Source organism: Delphinapterus leucas, chromosome X, assembly GCF_059928025.1.
Source record: "Delphinapterus leucas isolate spDelLeu-1000000601 "Yukka" chromosome X, BTC_Dleu_Yukka2, whole genome shotgun sequence".
Taxonomy (NCBI): Eukaryota; Metazoa; Chordata; class Mammalia; order Artiodactyla; family Monodontidae; genus Delphinapterus; species Delphinapterus leucas.
In genome coordinates, this window is record NC_143150.1 from 107650890 (window position 1) to 107669034 (window position 18145).

General features: G+C 35.1%; 1 protein-coding gene across 1 annotated transcript in view; it reads right to left on the reverse strand.

Moving 5' to 3' along the window:
- The window catches only part of IL1RAPL1 (interleukin 1 receptor accessory protein like 1), a 651340-nt gene that overhangs the window by 539578 nt on the left and 93617 nt on the right, over window positions 1-18145 (reverse strand). The window contains exon 5 of the mRNA XM_089904943.1: window positions 15923-16076. Coding sequence (XP_089761069.1) covers window positions 15923-16076 — 154 coding nt within the window. The remainder of the gene's footprint in view (window positions 1-15922; window positions 16077-18145) is intronic.

An 18145-nucleotide genomic window follows, 5' to 3' on the forward strand; every position in this document is an offset into this window, starting at 1 on the left:
TAATTACAATCCCAACACTCATCTGCTCCCGACCCACCCCCCACCCCGACCCCATGGTGGCCTCGGAGTCAGGTTCTTCCCATTGCAGAGCACAGGCTCCAGACGCGCAGGCTCAGCGGCCATGGCTCACGGGCCTAGCCGCTCCGCAGCATGTGGGATCTTCCCGGACCAGGGCACAAACCCGTGTCCCCTGCATGGGCAGGCGGACCCTCAACCACTGCGCCACCAGGGAAGCCCTCAGGTTCTTTTAACTGCTCTAGTTAAAAGTTCCTTCTTTCCTTTTGACCCCTGAGATGGTGTGTGTGTGTGTGTGTGTGTGTGTGTGTGTGTGTGTGTGTGTGTGTGTGTGTGTGTGTGTGTGTGTGTGTGTGTATGTGTGTGATATTTTTAAAAAAAATTTTATTGGGGTATAGTTGATTTAAAATGTTGTGTTAGTTTCAGGTGTACAGCAAAATGAATCTGTTATACATATACATATATCCACTCTTTTTTCTTTTTAGATTCTTTTCCCATATAGGCCCCTGAGATTTTTAAAAAAACTCTCTTGCAAGCTCATCTAATCATTTAAAAGGCCTATCTATTCTATTTTATCCAGCATTTCTAGGTGTTTCAAAGCAGCGAAGGGGGGTTCCTATTCAACCACATTTTCAGAAATGGATATGTTACTTTTTAAGTTCAAAGCATCATACGAAGTGGATAATGAAAAAAATGAATATTTTTAAGTTCAATTTACAAAATCTAGAAGGAAATCAGGTACCTTTTAGCAAGTACTTGAAAAGTTTTGTAAAGGGTGAGTAAATTGAGGTTACGTGGATTGGATGAGTCATTATAAATAAGAACTTAGAACAGATCCTGGCACAGAACAAATAGTACTAACTACTTTCATTACTAATACTTATTATTATTGCTTATATTGATGGAAATCATCTAAATGAATAATGCCTTGTTGCCACTATGGCTAGAAAGGGCACATCCCAACCTTGCTATTGCTATAGTCTAAAATGTATACATTTTTGCTTAAGATAAAAACATCGTACTTTTAATTCAAAGTTATCACATCTTTACATTAATGACATTAATCAAACACTGCTCGATTAATACATTTTGGATAACTCACTCAATATACTGAAAGATTAAACAATAATTTAAGGTAATTTGTGTCAGGAGAGTTATCATTAGAAATTACTCATAAGAGAGATCTTTTGCTCTAGGTACCGAACTCCAAATAAAGATTAGACGGCCAAAATGATTAAACTCAGTTTCACTATATTGATCAGCTTTAATCTCTTTGATTTCAAGAGTTTCAATTAATATAAATGATCTTTCAGTTGCAAAATATGATAGACCTTTATTTATAAAATAGCTAAGACTGTAATATGCTCCATTTTATCAAAAATAATATACGTGATGGTTGTTCTTGGCATTAATTCTTGCACACTACTAAACACACAAGGTAAAGTCTAAAAAGATATGCGCCTATTATCAATTTCATCAAATCTTTTTAAGCTACAGTCAGCAAAGCACACTAGAGTCTATGAAATATTTTAACAAAAACAGTTTTTTAAAGGGGGAGATAAAAGATACCAGTTTTTAAAGAAATGGAAAAAACATTAAAAGTAATCACGTCACCCCCAGGCTAGACCACAGATACACCATCTAATTATATCAGTGGCAGAAGAATTAAAGGTCTCATAGTAAAATGTGTGTCAGTTGAACTTAAAATATAAATCTTTCATAGTGATCAGCAGAGCTAATATGAAAAGTATGATGCCCTGCTATTAATTATCTAGTGTAGTAAATCATAAACTGAAGTTCAGGAAATTAAGTTTTATTCCTAAATTTGTCACAATGATGTTTTGTAACCTTGATAAAGCCACTTAACCTTTCTTTGCCTCAGCTTCCTCATCCATAAAAACAGGAGGAAGATGTACCTTTTGAGAACATAAATTCAGCCTATTGCTGATTGGAAAGTAGTTTAAGTATATTGCTACATTAACTCTGTTAAAAATGTTATACCAAGTGTAAAAAATGCTACACTCTTGTAGCAATAACCTCACTCTTTTTGTTTTTTTCAAGTCAGTTTTCCTTTCCTCACTTCATCCCTATTCTTGCTGACTCTTACACTGTGTTGGAAAAATTTTTTCCTGATATAACATTTTCACAATCCATTTTCTTACCATTACTTTACTCATGATCTAGCCCTAGAAATTAAATGGCTTTCAACTTGTCTGACTCATTCAAAATTTTATGATGGAAATATGGTTGTTATTTTGTTCTGAATCTTTCTTTTTAAAATTAAAGAAAAATGTTTTCATCAGAAGGAAAAATAAGTATTAACAGATAAAAGTGAATAATATATAATTTAATACCTCTGGAAAAATTTATATAGTGTGCATTTTTTTCTTAGACCTAAACAAATCCAAAAGCATGTACCATAAACTAATAATGTCTGTATTTTTTGTCTAAATAGGTCACATTGTATGAAGAGCCAAGGTCATCTAATTCATTTTGGAGTTACTTGGTCTCTTATGGACCACCTCTTGACATGCTTTCCCTATTGCTGCACTCCCACAAATAATCTGGCAGAGGGTTAGGGCTAAAGATACAGCTTGGGTGTGAGTTAGAGTTTAGTATAAGGAACCCTAAGGATATGGCAATGTATAGCAATACAAACTTGATATATATATCAATAGATAAAGTACAGAAAATTGTCATATGACCCACAACATAATTTTATGAATATCAAACCACATTTTATAATCTCCAAGAAATCACAATGTTTAGAAGCAGTGAACATCTGTTGTTTATATTCCCTAGAATATTTTTCACTTTCTCTTGGCACCTCAAACTTCCTTTGGATTACTACTCCCCTCCTTCTCTCAGTCCATTTGGTTCGGGTAGGCCCATGACCCAAAGCAGCCTAAACAATATCTACTAAATTTGAAAATACACATACTGTGAATAAACAAATCCACTCCTAGGTAAAATCCTCCATAAATTCCTACTTATATGTACAATGAAAAACGTGTGTTTGTGTGTGTGTGCTTGCAAGGTGGTTAATGGCAATATTACGTACATTAGCAAAAAAATCAAAACAATCCCAATTGTCTGTAAACAAACTGTGAGATATTCACAGAATAGAATACTATAGTATAAAAGTAATAAATAAACTGCAGCTAAATGGAATAACATAATGAATTTTTAAAACAAACTGGAGTTGAAAAAACCAGACACAATAGAATACAGTGTGTGGGTCCAAATTTATACGTTTCAAAAACAGGCAAAATGTTAGCTATATTGCTTAGGTATTCACTATCCACTAGTGTAACTTTTAAAAAAAGACAAGAAAACAACATAAAAGTCATGAGGGCATTAACATAATCAATAGCAGGGAAGAAGGAGTTTATATTCAGAAGGGTATGTGGAGAACTTCTGTGATGCCTGTAATGTTCTTATCTATTTATTTACTTATTTACTTATTTGCTTCTCATTGCGGTGGCTTCTCTTGTTGCGGAGCATGGGCTCTAGGCATGCGAGCTTCAGTAGTTGTGGTGCGTGGGCTCAGTAGTTGTGGCACACGGGCTTAATTGCTCTGCAGCATATGGGAACTTCCTGGACCAGGGATCGAACCCATATCGCCTGCACTGGCAGGCGGATTCTTAACCACTGTGCCATGAGGGAAGTCCTGCCTGTAATGTTCTGTTTCTTCACCTAGGTGGGTTCATTTGATAATACACTAAGTAGCTGCATATTTATATTTTATGTACTTTATTATATTTGACTATTAAATGAAAAGAAGCAAGTGAAGAAATATGGGCTGGGTTATGGATTTCTTAGTAGCATAAAAAAACTGTACCTAAAGAGAGGTACATTAATGGAAAAAAAAAAAAGAAAAGAGGAGGATAATAGAATGCTACACAGCTTTATTTAGGACTTTTTTGCATAGAACACTTTAAACAATGATTTCAATCAAAACAGCAATATCTTCTGGGTCAAAATTTATTGACACTTGTCCAGAAAGAGAAGCTAATATAGTAGAATACACAATCAAGAATTGAAAAGAATTTGATAAACTGGAAGACGTTAAAAATGAGCATGAAGCAATCTTAATAGGAAAACTCAGTCCTATGTTTATACCTAAAAGTTCAACCGTAGGTAGGCACTTGAGTTAACAATTGATATATGGGAGATGAAGTTATTTGACTTAAAGTTCACTACAAAGCAACAATACAATGTAGGAAATAAAAGGGTTGATGTAATACTCAGTAGTGTTAGCAAAAGTGGAGTATGGGATATGGGATCTGGATTGAGGGAGTTATTCCTCCACTATTTTTTATACTTTTGGGGTGACAAGGTATCATTCTGCTCAATTGTAAACACAATTTAAGAGCAACTGATTTAAAGAGGAATATGTCCATGATACCGAATTAATTCATTCAAGAATATACATCTGTTTAGCGACTACTAGGGGTCAGACATGCTAGATTCTCACTGGGTTTGAGAACCCCAAGACAGAAATGACATTGCTGCTTTTGGTTTCAGCTTCCCCAAGTAAGTAGCTTAGAAGTCATCACTCCCATTTCTACAACAAGAAGAAGCGGAGAAAACTGAAAACCAAAAGCTTTTCTTAGACCTCTAAGAGAACTGATGCTTCAAGGCAAACCACCACTCCAAAATTTGGAAACACAGGTGAATCCAGAGTCACAGCTGAGATTTCCTTATCTGAAGAAGACATTGGAGCCAGAAACTCTGTCAGCAACCATCATAACCAAACCCAGATATGACACAGATATTGACATTATTGGACAGGGAATTTAAAATAATTATATTTAATATCTTAAGTGCCCTAATGGAAAGAAAGATAACATGCAAAAACAGACGGATAATTTAAGCACAGAAATGGAAATTCTTAGCAGGAATCAAAAGGAAAAGCTAGGAATTAAAACACTGTAGCAGAAATGAAGGCTGTCTATGATGGGCTCATCAGTGTACTGGACACAGCCAAGGAAAGACTTAGTTAAAAAAGGTCAATAGAAAATAGGTCAATAGGTCAATAGATATTTCATAAACCAAAATGCAGAAAGAAAAAAAGAATGAAAAAAAATGTAACAGAACATCCAAGCACTATGGGATAACTTCCACAGGCAGGAGAAGGAAGAAAAGGAATAAGAAAGAAAAACTGAACCAAACAAGAAATATTTGAAATAATAATGGCCATGGAATTTCTAAAATTAATGACAGACACCAAATAAGAAACCCATGAAGCCCAGAAAACACCAAGCAGGATAAATAACAAAAATCACTACATCTAGATATACTCAAACTTCAGGAAAGAAAGCACAGACAAATAGAAAATGTTGAAAAATCACAGGAAAAATGCTATATCTATAGAGGAACAAGGCTAAGAATCAGAGTGAACCTCTTTTCAAAAAACGTTCAAGAATGAAGAGAGAGGAGTGGAACATTTAAACTGGTGAAAAATAAAGTCATTCTAGAACAAACAAAAACAGGGAATTTATCACCACCAGACTTTTACTGCAAGAAATGTTAACATAAGTGATTCAGGCAGAAGGAAAATATATATGTCAGAAATGTGAATCAACATAAAGAAGATAAGTGTCAGAGAAGGAGTAAATGAGGGTAAAATAAAATATTTTATTTACCTTATTAAAAATTGATCTAAAAGATAACTATTTGTCTAAAGGAATAATAAGAATTTATTGGATGACTCTGTGCTCCCACTGCAGGGGGCACAGGTTCGATCCCTGGTCAGGTAACTAAGATCCCGCAAACCACTGTGGCACGGCCAAAAATAAATAAATAAATAAATTTTTTAAAGTAAAAAAATAAATAAAAAGAATTTATTGGACGTTATAACATACAGGTAAGTGAAATGAATGACAGCAATGTTATAAGGGATGAGAGGGAAGAACTGAGAATACTTTGTAATAAGGTACCTGTGCTACACACAAAGTAGCATAGTGTTTTACGAAGGTGGGCTGAGATTGGTGTTTAAAAAAAGTATTGAAATATCCACAGCAACCACTAAAAATTTTTTTAAAAGAAGTAAAACTGATAATAAGAAAGGAGAGACAAAGTAGAACCATATAAATTGTTCAATTAAAACCAGAGAAAGCAGAAGAGAAAGGAAAAACAAAGAATAAGTTCAATGAACTGAAAACACTGACAAACTTATTAATCCAACAATTTCAATAATCATTTTATTTTTTTTTAACTTTTTGTTTTTGGCCACTGACAAATACATTAGTCCAACAATTTCAAAAATCACTTTATTTTTTTTAACTTTTTTATTTTGGCCACGTCATGTGGCTTGTGGGATTCCCTGACCAGGGATTGAACCTAGGCCCCCAGCAGTGGAAGCGTGGAGTCCTAACCACTGGACTGCCAGGGAATTCCCTCAATAATCGCTTTAAATGTAAGTGGTCTAACTACATCAGTTAAAACATAGAGAAAGTCAAAGTGGATGAAAAAAATTAAGATCGAACCATGTTGTCTGCAAGGAACCCACTTTAAAAATAAAGAACCAGATAGGTTAAAAGTGAAGGGATGAAGAAAGATATACCACGCTAACACTAATCAAAAGAAAGCTAGGTATATTAATTTCAGACAATGCTGACTTCAGAACAAGGAAAATATGAATAAAGAGGGATATTACCTAATGACAAAGAGATCAATTCTCCAAGAAGACATAATAACCCTAAACACATGCACACCTAACAACAGAGCATCAAAATTGTGAGGCAAAAACTTAGAGAATTGAAAGGATAAACAGAAACATCCACTACTATTTTTGGAAATTTTAACACTCTACTTTCAGTAATTGAAATATCAAGCAAGCAGAAAATCAGTAAGGATACAGTTGATTTGAAAAACACTGTAAGTAAACTTGATTTAATTGACATTTATAGAATTCACCATCTGACAACAGCAAAATACACATTCCTCTCAAGCTCTCATGGGACATTCACCATGAAAGATCACATTCTGGGTCATAAAATACACTTTAACAATATTTTAAAAATAGAAATCACACGAAGTGTGTGCTCAGATCACTGAAAATAAACTAGAAGTCAATAGGAGAAAAATAGCTGGGAAAATCACCACATGCCTAGAAATTAACACATTTCTAAATAACACATGGGTCAAAGAATACTTCACAAGAGAAATTTAAAAATATTTTGAACTATATGAAAATGTAACTTATAAAACTTGTGGGATGCAGCAAAAGTAGTGTTTAGAAGAAATTTATAGAATTAAGTCTACGTTTTAGGGAAAAAGAAAACTCTAAAATAAAACCCTAAACCTCTGCTCTGTGAAAATCATTGTTAAGGAAAATCAAAAGAAAAGTTATAGTCACATGATGAGCTTCAGATTAGACACGGCCCTAAAGTTGTCTTGTGCTGACCTTAAATTCTTATTTCAGAAGAGAATCTTGGTTTAGGTAATTCATTTTTTAAAAGATCATGTGCAAAAACACTACGTTTTAAAAATAACTCACAGAATGGCCTTAGTTTTTTATGTCCGCTGGCATGTTTGTGAGTTGTGTTCTCTGTAGTATACATCCCAGAATAAAGTGGAGTGAATTCAATAGTTAAAAAAAAAAAAGAAAAGAAAAAAAGAAAAGTTACAGGATGGGAGAAAATATTCGCAAAACATACATCTGATGAGAGGGTTGTATGAAAAGTATACAAAGAATTCTTAAAACTGAGCAATGGAAAAACAAACATCCCATTTAAAAAGGAGGCTATACATCTGAACAGACACAGATCAAAGAAGATATACAAAATGCAAATAGCATATAAAAAGATGGTCAAAATAATTTATAATTAGGGAATTGGCAATTGAAAAACAGTGAGATACCACTACAAAACTATTGGAATGTTAAAATTCAAACAACAGAATTGGTGGAAGGATAGAGATCACTAAAATTCTTCATTCATTGTTGATGGAAATGCAAAATGGTACAGCTACTTTAGAAGACAGTTTGGCAGCTTCTCACAAAGCTAAATATGATCTTACCATATACTCTAAAAATTGTATTCCTAGGTATTTTTTCAACTAATTTGAAAACTTATATCAACAGAAAGACCTGCACAATAATGTATATAATAGCTTTACTCATAATCTCCAAAAACTGGAAGCACCCAAGATGCACCATTCAAAAGATGAATGGACAAACTATGGTACAGCCACACAGCAGAATATCATTCAGTAATAAAAGGAAATGAGGAGCTATCATGAATGAACCTTAAAGACACTATGCTAAATGAAATAAACCATACACAAAAAGATAAATATTGTATAATTCCACTTATTTGAGGTACCTAGAATGGTCTAATTTATAGATACAGAAATAGAGGGGCGGTTGCCAGGGGTTGGTGGGAGAAGGGAATGGGGAGATACGGTTTAATGGGTACAGAGTTTCGGTTTGGAAAGATGAAAAAGTTCTAGAGGTAGATGGTGGTGAGGTAGATGGTGGTTATTGCACACAATGTGAATGCAGTTAATGCCAGTGAAATGTATACCTAAAAATGGCAAAAATGGTAAATTTTTTTAGTTATATTTTACAACAAAAACACAAAAAGCTTCTTTGAGCCCAACATCTAGAAATCTTTTTAACCAGCTGACTTCAGGACTCAGAAACTGGGCTTATATTCTGCTCCAATCATTAACCTTTGTTTTTCTTGTGTTTCTATAGAAACGTCTCTTAATAAATCCCTGATGGCTTGCACCATATAGGTTTAACTTTGGGAGCTCAACTGAAAAACTGCCTCCAGATATAAAACAACTCCTTAACTGAACTAACCTATTCTCAGGACTAAGAATGGTTCATTGTGATATGAAGCCATCTACCAACTCAGATTCTAGACTATAAAACTTATTGGGGAAGTTTCAAAGGTGGGAATAAAGGGTAGCAGAATGTGCCACCCAAAAATATGCCTCTTTGATATAAAGATAATTTTGAGCTGGTTATTTTGAGAAACTGCAGACACAGGAGAAGCTCTGAAAATAAACTAAGAGTTACCCTTTTGTAAGGGGAATTTACACTTATAAAAAAATCTTCATTTATGTAAGGGTGTCTCCCTCTCTGTACCAGGAAGAGAAAAATGACTAAATCTCCAGAAACTCTTACCAATGGAGAAGGCATTTAGATTTAGATTTAGACTTACCCTTGTTTACTGTGCTTTTCCTGGTAACCCCCCATAACTGGCCTTCTCCCCCTCCCCCAACCAAAAAACCTTTCTTTTGTCTTTAGCTGAAGATGATATTTAAGGGAGTGGCTTTGGCCACCTTGGTGAGGTACTAAGTTTCCCTGGGTATCTTCCAGGTACATGTGACATATACATGTTAATAAACTTCTGTTTGTTTTTCTCTTGTTAATCTGTCTTTTATTACATGGGGTCTTAGCCAAGAACTGTGAAGGGTAGACAGAAAATTTTTTTTCCTCCCCTATAAACCTTAATATATGCAAAATTTTGAAGACATTATTTAGGAGGATGGAAGATCTCCGGAGGGAATGCAGAATGTGATAAAACCACCTAACTATCAATATATTACAACCTCACTGAAGGGGATGGGAGGAAAAGGTGCTGACCTAAGTAACTTTGGAAATGGGTGGAGTCTGTAAGACTAAAGTCAAAAGAAACTGTATATAAGCAATATACTCTAGTCTATAAAGTTGTTTCTCATAGGGGTACAGGTCAACAACTTTGATCCCATTGCACACCTATTTGGAAATAAACAATTAAGGGGGCTTCCCTGGTGGCACAGTGGTTGAGTATCTGCCTGCTAATGCAGGGGACACGGGTTCGAGCCCTGGTCTAGGAGGATCCCACATGCCGTGGAGCAACTAGGCCCGTGAGCCACAACTACTGAACCTGCACGTCTGGAGCCTGTGCTCCGCAACAAGAGAGGCCGCGATAGTGAGAGGCCCGCGCACCGCGATGAAGAGTGGCCCCCGCTTGCCACAACTAGAGAAAGCCCTCACACAGAAACAAAGACCCAACACAGCAAAAACAAATACATAAATTAACAAAAAAAAAACAATTAAGGAAATAGATGGCAGATGGTGGTAACCAGGTTTCTCACTATTGGACAGAAGGTTACACATAAGCCAAAGGAAGAGGCCAGAATGATCCCTATGGTAATGGATTAGAGTTAGAGACATAAGTATGAACTCATGTTTAGTTCAATATAGATACGAATGGTTACATACAGAAATATTTCTAGATATGTGTATATACCTGGGTTAGTATACTCATATTTCCTTGCTCTGTCAACTGACAGGTCTTAGAAGCAACTATACTTGATTAGCAATGAGTACTCCCAATGCCCAGATCATAGTTTCTAGCACCATTCTCCAACAAAAGGAAAAAGAACTCTTCGGAAGAAATAGATGACTGCAGGGCTAGGGCAGGAAATACATAAGATGATCCTGGAGCACCTTGTAGGGTCTGAAAATAAATAAATACTCAAACACACACACACACACACACACACACACACACACACACACACACACTAAAATCGCTCCAAAGGGCCAAAATTGGAACAATCTGAACAACAAAATAAATAAGGTGATGGTGGATACAAACCAAAGTATAAAAGAAATATTCATGAGTCCATACTGATATAGACAATGATTGAATAAGTAGATAAATGTAGGAAAATAGATATATGTCCCATGTAGAAGAATTCCAAATAATTTAAGCATATACTCTGATTTCAAAGAGGTAGGGGCATGACTCCTCACTCCTTAAGTGTGGGCTACAGATAATGACTTCCTTCCAAAGAGTAGAGTAGGGAAAGCTGTAAAAAAGAGTAAGTTTACAGTGGCAAAATCTGACCAAGAAGTGACTAATACTACCAAGTGATGAATGTCAACATCAACAGTGACGCCATGTTGGTAGTACGATATGTTGTGATTTTTACCTCTATGGTCTTCCAGGAATATATAACTCAAGTCTAATCATAAGAAAAACATCAAACAAATCAGTTGAAGGACATTCTACAAAATAAGCACTTGTTAAAATTGTCAAGATTATCAAAAACAAGGGAAGTCAGTAACAGTAACAGCTAAAAGGAGCCTAAGGAAACAAAACAATTCAGTGTTATGTGCTATCCTAAATGGGATCCTGGAACAGAAAAAGGACATTAGGTAAGAATTAAGGAAATCTGAATAAAATATGGACTTTAGTTAATAATAATATAGCAACATTAGTTAATTGTAGCAAGTGTACCATACTAATGTTAGATGTTAATAATAGGGGAAACTGAGTGTGGGGAATACAGGATCTCTCCCTATTATCCTTTTAATTTTTTCTGTAAATGTAAAACTATTCTAAACTAAAATGTTTATAAAAAAAGAGACATTGTCCTTGACTCTGAAAAATTCATGTTCTTGTGAAAAACCAGGAGTGGCAACAAATAGTTATAATGCAGTGTGGTAGAGGTAAACAGTTTAGCTGTGCCTCGAAGAAAGAGTAAGAGTCAGCTCTGTGACATCGTGGAAGAAAAAAGATTCCAGAGGGAGCACACCAGGAGTAAGGATTAAGAGGGAGGATATTTAGAGAAAAACAGTAAAACAGTGTGGCTGAGGCATAGAGAAGAGGGTAGAGGCTACAAACGATGCTGAAACATCTTATGTTTATTTTTTTAAAATGTTTAAAGTATACCAAAAGTGTCAAGCACATTTATTGTTTCTTTCACTGTGGCTTCCCTGGTGGCGCAGTTGTTAAGAATCTGCCTGTCAATGCAGGGGACATGGGTTTGAGCCCTGGTCCAGGAAGATCCCACATGCCGCAGAGCAACTAAGCCCGTGCGCCACAACTACTGAGCCTGCGCTCTAGAGCCTGCAAGCCACAACTACTGAACATGCGTGCCACAACTACGGAAGCCCACGTGCCTCGAGCCCGTGCTCCACAACAAGAGAAGCCACCACAATGAGAAGCCCACGCACGACAAGGAAGAGTAGCCCCCGCTTGCCACAACTAGAGAAAGCCCGCGCACAGCAATGAAGACCCAATGCAGACAAAGAGGTATCACCTCATGCTGGTCAGAATGGCCATTTTCAAAAAATCTAGAAACAATAAATACTGGAAAGGGTATGGTGAAAACGGAACCCTCCTGCACTGTTTGTGGGAATGTAAATTGACACAACCACTACGGAAAACAGTATGGGGATTCCTTAAAAAACTAAAAATAGAACTACCATACGACCCAGCAATCCCACTACTGGGCATATACTCTGAGAAAACCATAATTCAAAAAGACATGTACCCCAATGTTCACTGCAGCACTATTTACAATAGCCAGGACATGGAAACAACCTAAGTGTCCATCAACAGACGAATGGATAAAGAAGATGTGGCACATATATACAATGGAATATTACTCAGCCATAAAAAGAAATGAAATTGAGTTATTTGTAGTGAGGTGGATGGACATAGAGTCTGACATACAGAGTGAAGTAAGTCAGAAAGAGAAAAACAAATACCATATGCTAACACATATATATGGAATCTAAAAAAAAATGGTACTGATGAACCTAGTTGCAGGGCAGGAATAAAGATGTAGACATAGAGAATGGACTTGAGGACACGAGGTGGGAAGGGGAAGCTGGGGCAAAGTGAGAGTAGCATCGACATATATACACTACCGAATATAAAATAGTTGGCTGGTGGGAAGCAGCAGCATAGCACAGGGTAATCAGCTCAGTGCTTTGTGATGACCTAGAGAGGTAGGATAGGGAGAATGGGAGGGAGGCTCAAGAGGGAGGGGATATGGGGACATATGTATGCATATGGCTGATTCACTTTGTTGTACAACAGAAACTAACACAGTATTGTGAAGCAATTATACTCCAATAAAGATCTATTAAAAAAATGTTTAAAGTACACCAAAAGTGTCAAGCAGGTTTATTGTTCCTTTCACTGTGATCTGTTTTCCTGAACCACTACTTCAGTTAGTAGACACATACACTTTTTTTTTTTTTGCGGTATGTGGGCCTCTCACTGTTGTGGCCTCTCCCGTTGCTGAGCACAGGCTCCGGACGCGCAGGCTCAGTGGCCATGGCTCACAGACCCAGCCACTCTGCGGCATGTGGGATCTTCCCGGACTGGGGCACGAACCCACGTCCCCTGCATCGGCAGGCGGACTCTCAACCACTGCGCCACCAGGGAAGCCCGACACATATACTTTTAATAAACCAAAGATCTCCCATAAAAGCTTACAATATGGCCTGTACGATGCCACTTTATTTATCCAGAAATTTTCTTTTCTCTTCATGTATTGGACTCTCTTTTGTTTTATTTTAAAGAAACATTCTAACACACTTCAAAATATATATTATCAGCTAAGGCAGATCCACTAAAACTAAATGATATCATGCTTTGCATAAGATTTACATTAAGTATAACATGACCATGATATGCAGAAAAACAAGATACAAAGCAGGGATCAACTATTGCTCAGAGAAAATGCCCACCTTCGTTGCTTTACTGAGAGTTTAACTTGGGTTCTAAGAATTGCTCTTTGGCCATAGCCAAAGTAAATGAGCTATAGTGTAACACTATTTAAAGCAATGTTATGCATAAATATATCTTGTCAACAGACTTCTTGTTAAAACCTAAAATGCATTTTAATACATATTATTTTTAACTATGGGATATGTAGCTCTATGATTCAACCAAAATTTCATATATAATCAAATTTTGCTTTATACTTTATTTCCCCAAATCAATGTCACAGGTAGAGCTATTTAAATTAGAGGTATTCATAATATTCAGCTGAATGTAAACTTTCATTAACTTCCTTTTGGATATCAAGAAATAATTATTCCTCCTTTTTGCATAAAGAAAAGGAGATATTTTTTGGAGAAAATGAATGTACAAAAATATAATAGCCCTGGGTAGCATTTACGAGAAAACAATTCTATTACTGATTGTACAAAATAGCCTCACTTACATGATTTTACCATTTGGGACCCAGTTTCCAGTCTCTAGGAGACTGTTTTCCAATCACCTCTTACTAGACAGTGTTTTAGTAACCTAGCGTTTCTAGAAAGGGGAAAGATGTGCTTACCAAGAATTAGCTCTACACTCCAAAGAATAAAGACTAGAAGCTCATTCTATTTTCTTTACAGAATAGATATTTTTTCATTATTTTCAGTATGTTTTAATTCTTTTGTCTCAGTACCTACTCCTTGAAAAGCTACTTCAGTATAGATTAAGTGCAAAAAAGAAATAATAAAATATTCAACATTTATTGTAAAGAAAACCCAAGTACAGATAGTTATGTTTTTCACTGTTCCATTAAACAGGGAGGTAAAGTGATAGAAGTAATTTTCTATATGAAGACCTATTATACACAACAAAGCTGAAAACAAAACTAGTGCAAATCATACAAGTGTACATCATAGGTACGTAATACATGATTAAATGTGTGTTTTACTATTCAAGTGTACCATGTATTGCTATTGTCAGTTATTTACTGGGTCTAATATCTATCAAAGGCGTTACCAAAGAGCATCTTACTTATTTAACTAAATTTCCTTTCAAGCTGAATAATTACTATCCATCAAATGAATTTCATGAAATCAGATTTTGTTTTTAAGTCAAACTATATCATATCATAATTTCAAGATTTCAAGGTGATTATTGTAAGATGAAGGTGACTACCACAAAACAATTTTCATATACGGGAAAACTATTTTAAGTGAATCAATGAACAAATGGAAATCTCTTTAAAGTATCTGATATCCTTTTCTTACTTTTATATATATGTTTCATAAAAATGATTGTACAGGGACTTCCCTGGTGGTCCAGAGGTTAAGACTCCACACTTCCACTGCAGGGGATGCGGGTTCGATCCCTGGTCAGGGAATTAAGATCCCGCTTGCCATGCAGTAGGACAAAAATTAAAAAAAAAAAAAAGAAAGAAAAAAAGATTGTACAAAGAATGTCACCAAGAAAAATCTCTCTTAATAAGATGAGAATAATGTCTTCAACTGCCTAAAGCATTGGTCTTGATTCCCCCCCTTTTTTGTGTTGGAACCTCTTTGAGAGAAGTATTCAATAACATAAAACAGGGAATGAATACAATATTTAACATGACATCATTTAACATGACAAAACGATGCATATTTGGATATAATTCTATGTTTTGCAAGTTGATTTCATATGTATTAGCTTGCCTCATTCAATTCTTGCAAAAATGCTATGAAATAAACAAGGCAAACTTTACCATCACCATTTTATACATGAGGAAAGTGATATTTTGAAGGTTGTGGTGATTAAAATAAAGTCATGTGACTAGTGAGCTGTAGATTCGTGATTTCAGACAGTGTTCTGAACCTTGTTCTCATGCCCTTCTACCTTAGCAACCAGGTATGGGAATGAGTCCATGCAATGCATCTCACATAATTATTCAATTATTGTATCTGAAATTTTGTTATATTCAAGTTCATGAGAACACGTATATCAGGTTCATAGAGTGATAAATGAAAAGAAAAGTAATTTTTCTAATTTGGAGCAAGACAGGAAGACAGAGGTAGATTTCATATATTCCATTTCAACATTCTACGAAGTGTTCCCAAAAATTATACCGCTACAAAATATAAGCATAATTTTCTGAAACTGTAAACTCATTATTTCAAGTACTTTCAAAAGCTAACATTTGTATAATCCCCTAAGCCTATTTTCTTTAACCTTTCATATGCATTTCAGGGCAACATGATTTGAAAGCAAGGAGGAATAAATTTCACCTATAGGAATCCACTTACATTTGGTTAAGCACTTCCTTCATTGCAAAGATTTGAAAAAAATCAATATGCAGCACAAAAAATGAAACTTAAAATGTTAGTTTCATTACTTGCAAATGAAATATTGAAGACTGTACTTACCTGTAACAGTTAGTTCAGTAGTTCTTCTCACAACAAAGCCTCCATATTTTAATTCACACGTGTAATTTCCAATGTCGTCTTCTCTGACTTCTCTTATAAGCAGGGTATCTCTTTTGAATACAATACTTGGCCTCCATGTTTTTGTCCTACATTCCTACGTGAAGAAGACAAAATGTTTATAGTACATATAGTAACTTAAAGTATTTAAAATAACTAAACTAAAAGCTTCTAAAGTTAGATTTTAAAAGAGCTAGAGTTGTGAATTAATGCTACAGATTTTCAAAACTTCTCCACATCTCTGGGAAATCAGGTACCTCAATTTGAAAAAAGCACTTTTAGCAAGAGTCACTTTATTAACGTCTAACTTCAGTGTCTCTAAATCATATATGTATTGATTTATTAGATATAAGAAAATGACATTTATTAAGATTATTCCTGACATCACTTTTAGAAGCAAACAGTCTGTATTTGATGATTATGAAATTAACTACTTTGATACTGATAATATAAAATACAAAATGAATTTTTTAGTGGAAAGCAGAAAAACTAACTCTATAGAGAAAAATGCTTTAGTTCAGTATTTTAAATCTTTTAAGGCTGCATTTAGAAATAATTCAATCTTTTCATAGCATATATATTCTACAGTCCATGGAATAAATGGCCATTATTTATATGCAAGGTCTTTATAGTCTCACAGTCTACCAAATTACGGTCTCTGCTTTAAGCTTTGGATTATAATGATGTTGGCTCAGGAGATTTCTGTTTTTGCCAAACAGAAGTCCATTTTCTCTAGCCATATTCGAAATCAGTGGAATGAGGATAAAATAACTTTAAACCTTTTAACACTAGTCAGAGGTAATATTATTTTGTTAAAAATTTATTGCCAGATCAAATTTATGCAGACCATTATTTTGATTATGTGTCTCAATGCCTGTGTATAATTGGAGGACAATTATCTGGTTATTTCAGTCCAAAATATACACTTAATATTCTCATATTAGTTGCATAAACTGTCATAGTTGCATAAATTATACACTAAATGTATGCAATACATATTCCCTTGACTATGGAAAAATAATCTGAATTGTTACAAAACTTTTAAATTCCACATATACTGCATCTCCACCCATCACTTCACTAATTATGGTCTTTATAGCGTAAGGTCACAATGACTGGGGAGATGGTGGAAGCATGACTAAAGGACCAATATAAGGCCAGCCATTTAAAAAACTGAGTGTGTGACTCTGTGTGTGTGTATGTGTGTGTGTGTGTGTGTGTGTGGCCTCTAATGTTTCAGCAAATTTTGAGATACTATTTGCAAAAAGTGAGAAAAAGTGCATGACTCTTAAGATCAACTTATTGGCAAACAACAAAGAAATTGCATATTTAGAAGCTGAATGTACACATATGAGTACTAGAAAAATATCTGTACTTGAAGATCTTGTGTCAAACTCCCCTAATACCTCTCCCCTTTGAGGAAATCATCAGGGCTTGCTTAGAATCCTCCTGTGGAAAGCAGGCAAACCACAGAAAATCAGGGTGAGAAATATATAATTTAAAAACTTTAAAAGTAAATAAAGCTCACATGCACAGGAACAGAAATGGTGGGGCTAATATTTAAGGGCTATTTAATACTGTCTAATACATAAATCCAAGGGAAAAGTAGAAAAATATTTCAACAGTTCCCTTGATGTTCTGAATACTCCACTCCTTACTGTCAAGAATCAAAAGAAAGTCATTCAAAGAAGGGCATTACTAATTTTGGAAAAATCCTTTAAAGATTGTTAAAGATGTACTTCCTGTTTCATTTCTAACAAGTTTTGAATTCGTTATCAGTCCTGAGGGCTCATATTCTGTATACTGACATTTGTGAATCTAGTTACTAAAAGATCCAGCTTCCTAAATTCCTATTTCCAGTTAGTTGGACAAAGCAAAAGTTTACACTAGGTATCTTTAAATCATGGAAAACATATTCCAGACAAATGTTCATAACATCTATATTGTATTTTCTTGGGTATGTTCAATAACAAAAGCATCTTTTAGATATAAATAAGTTGAAGAACATGTTCAAATCTTGAAATTCAGTCAAAGTCAATGATGTGACAGGAAGAACAGCGTCTGGTTATTCTGCTTAAGCCTAAAGTTGCTTCTGGTTTTTGAAAAGAAGTTAATCTAACACTACTTTTATAATCGTATACATTTTCATCAGATTTTTAAAAACAT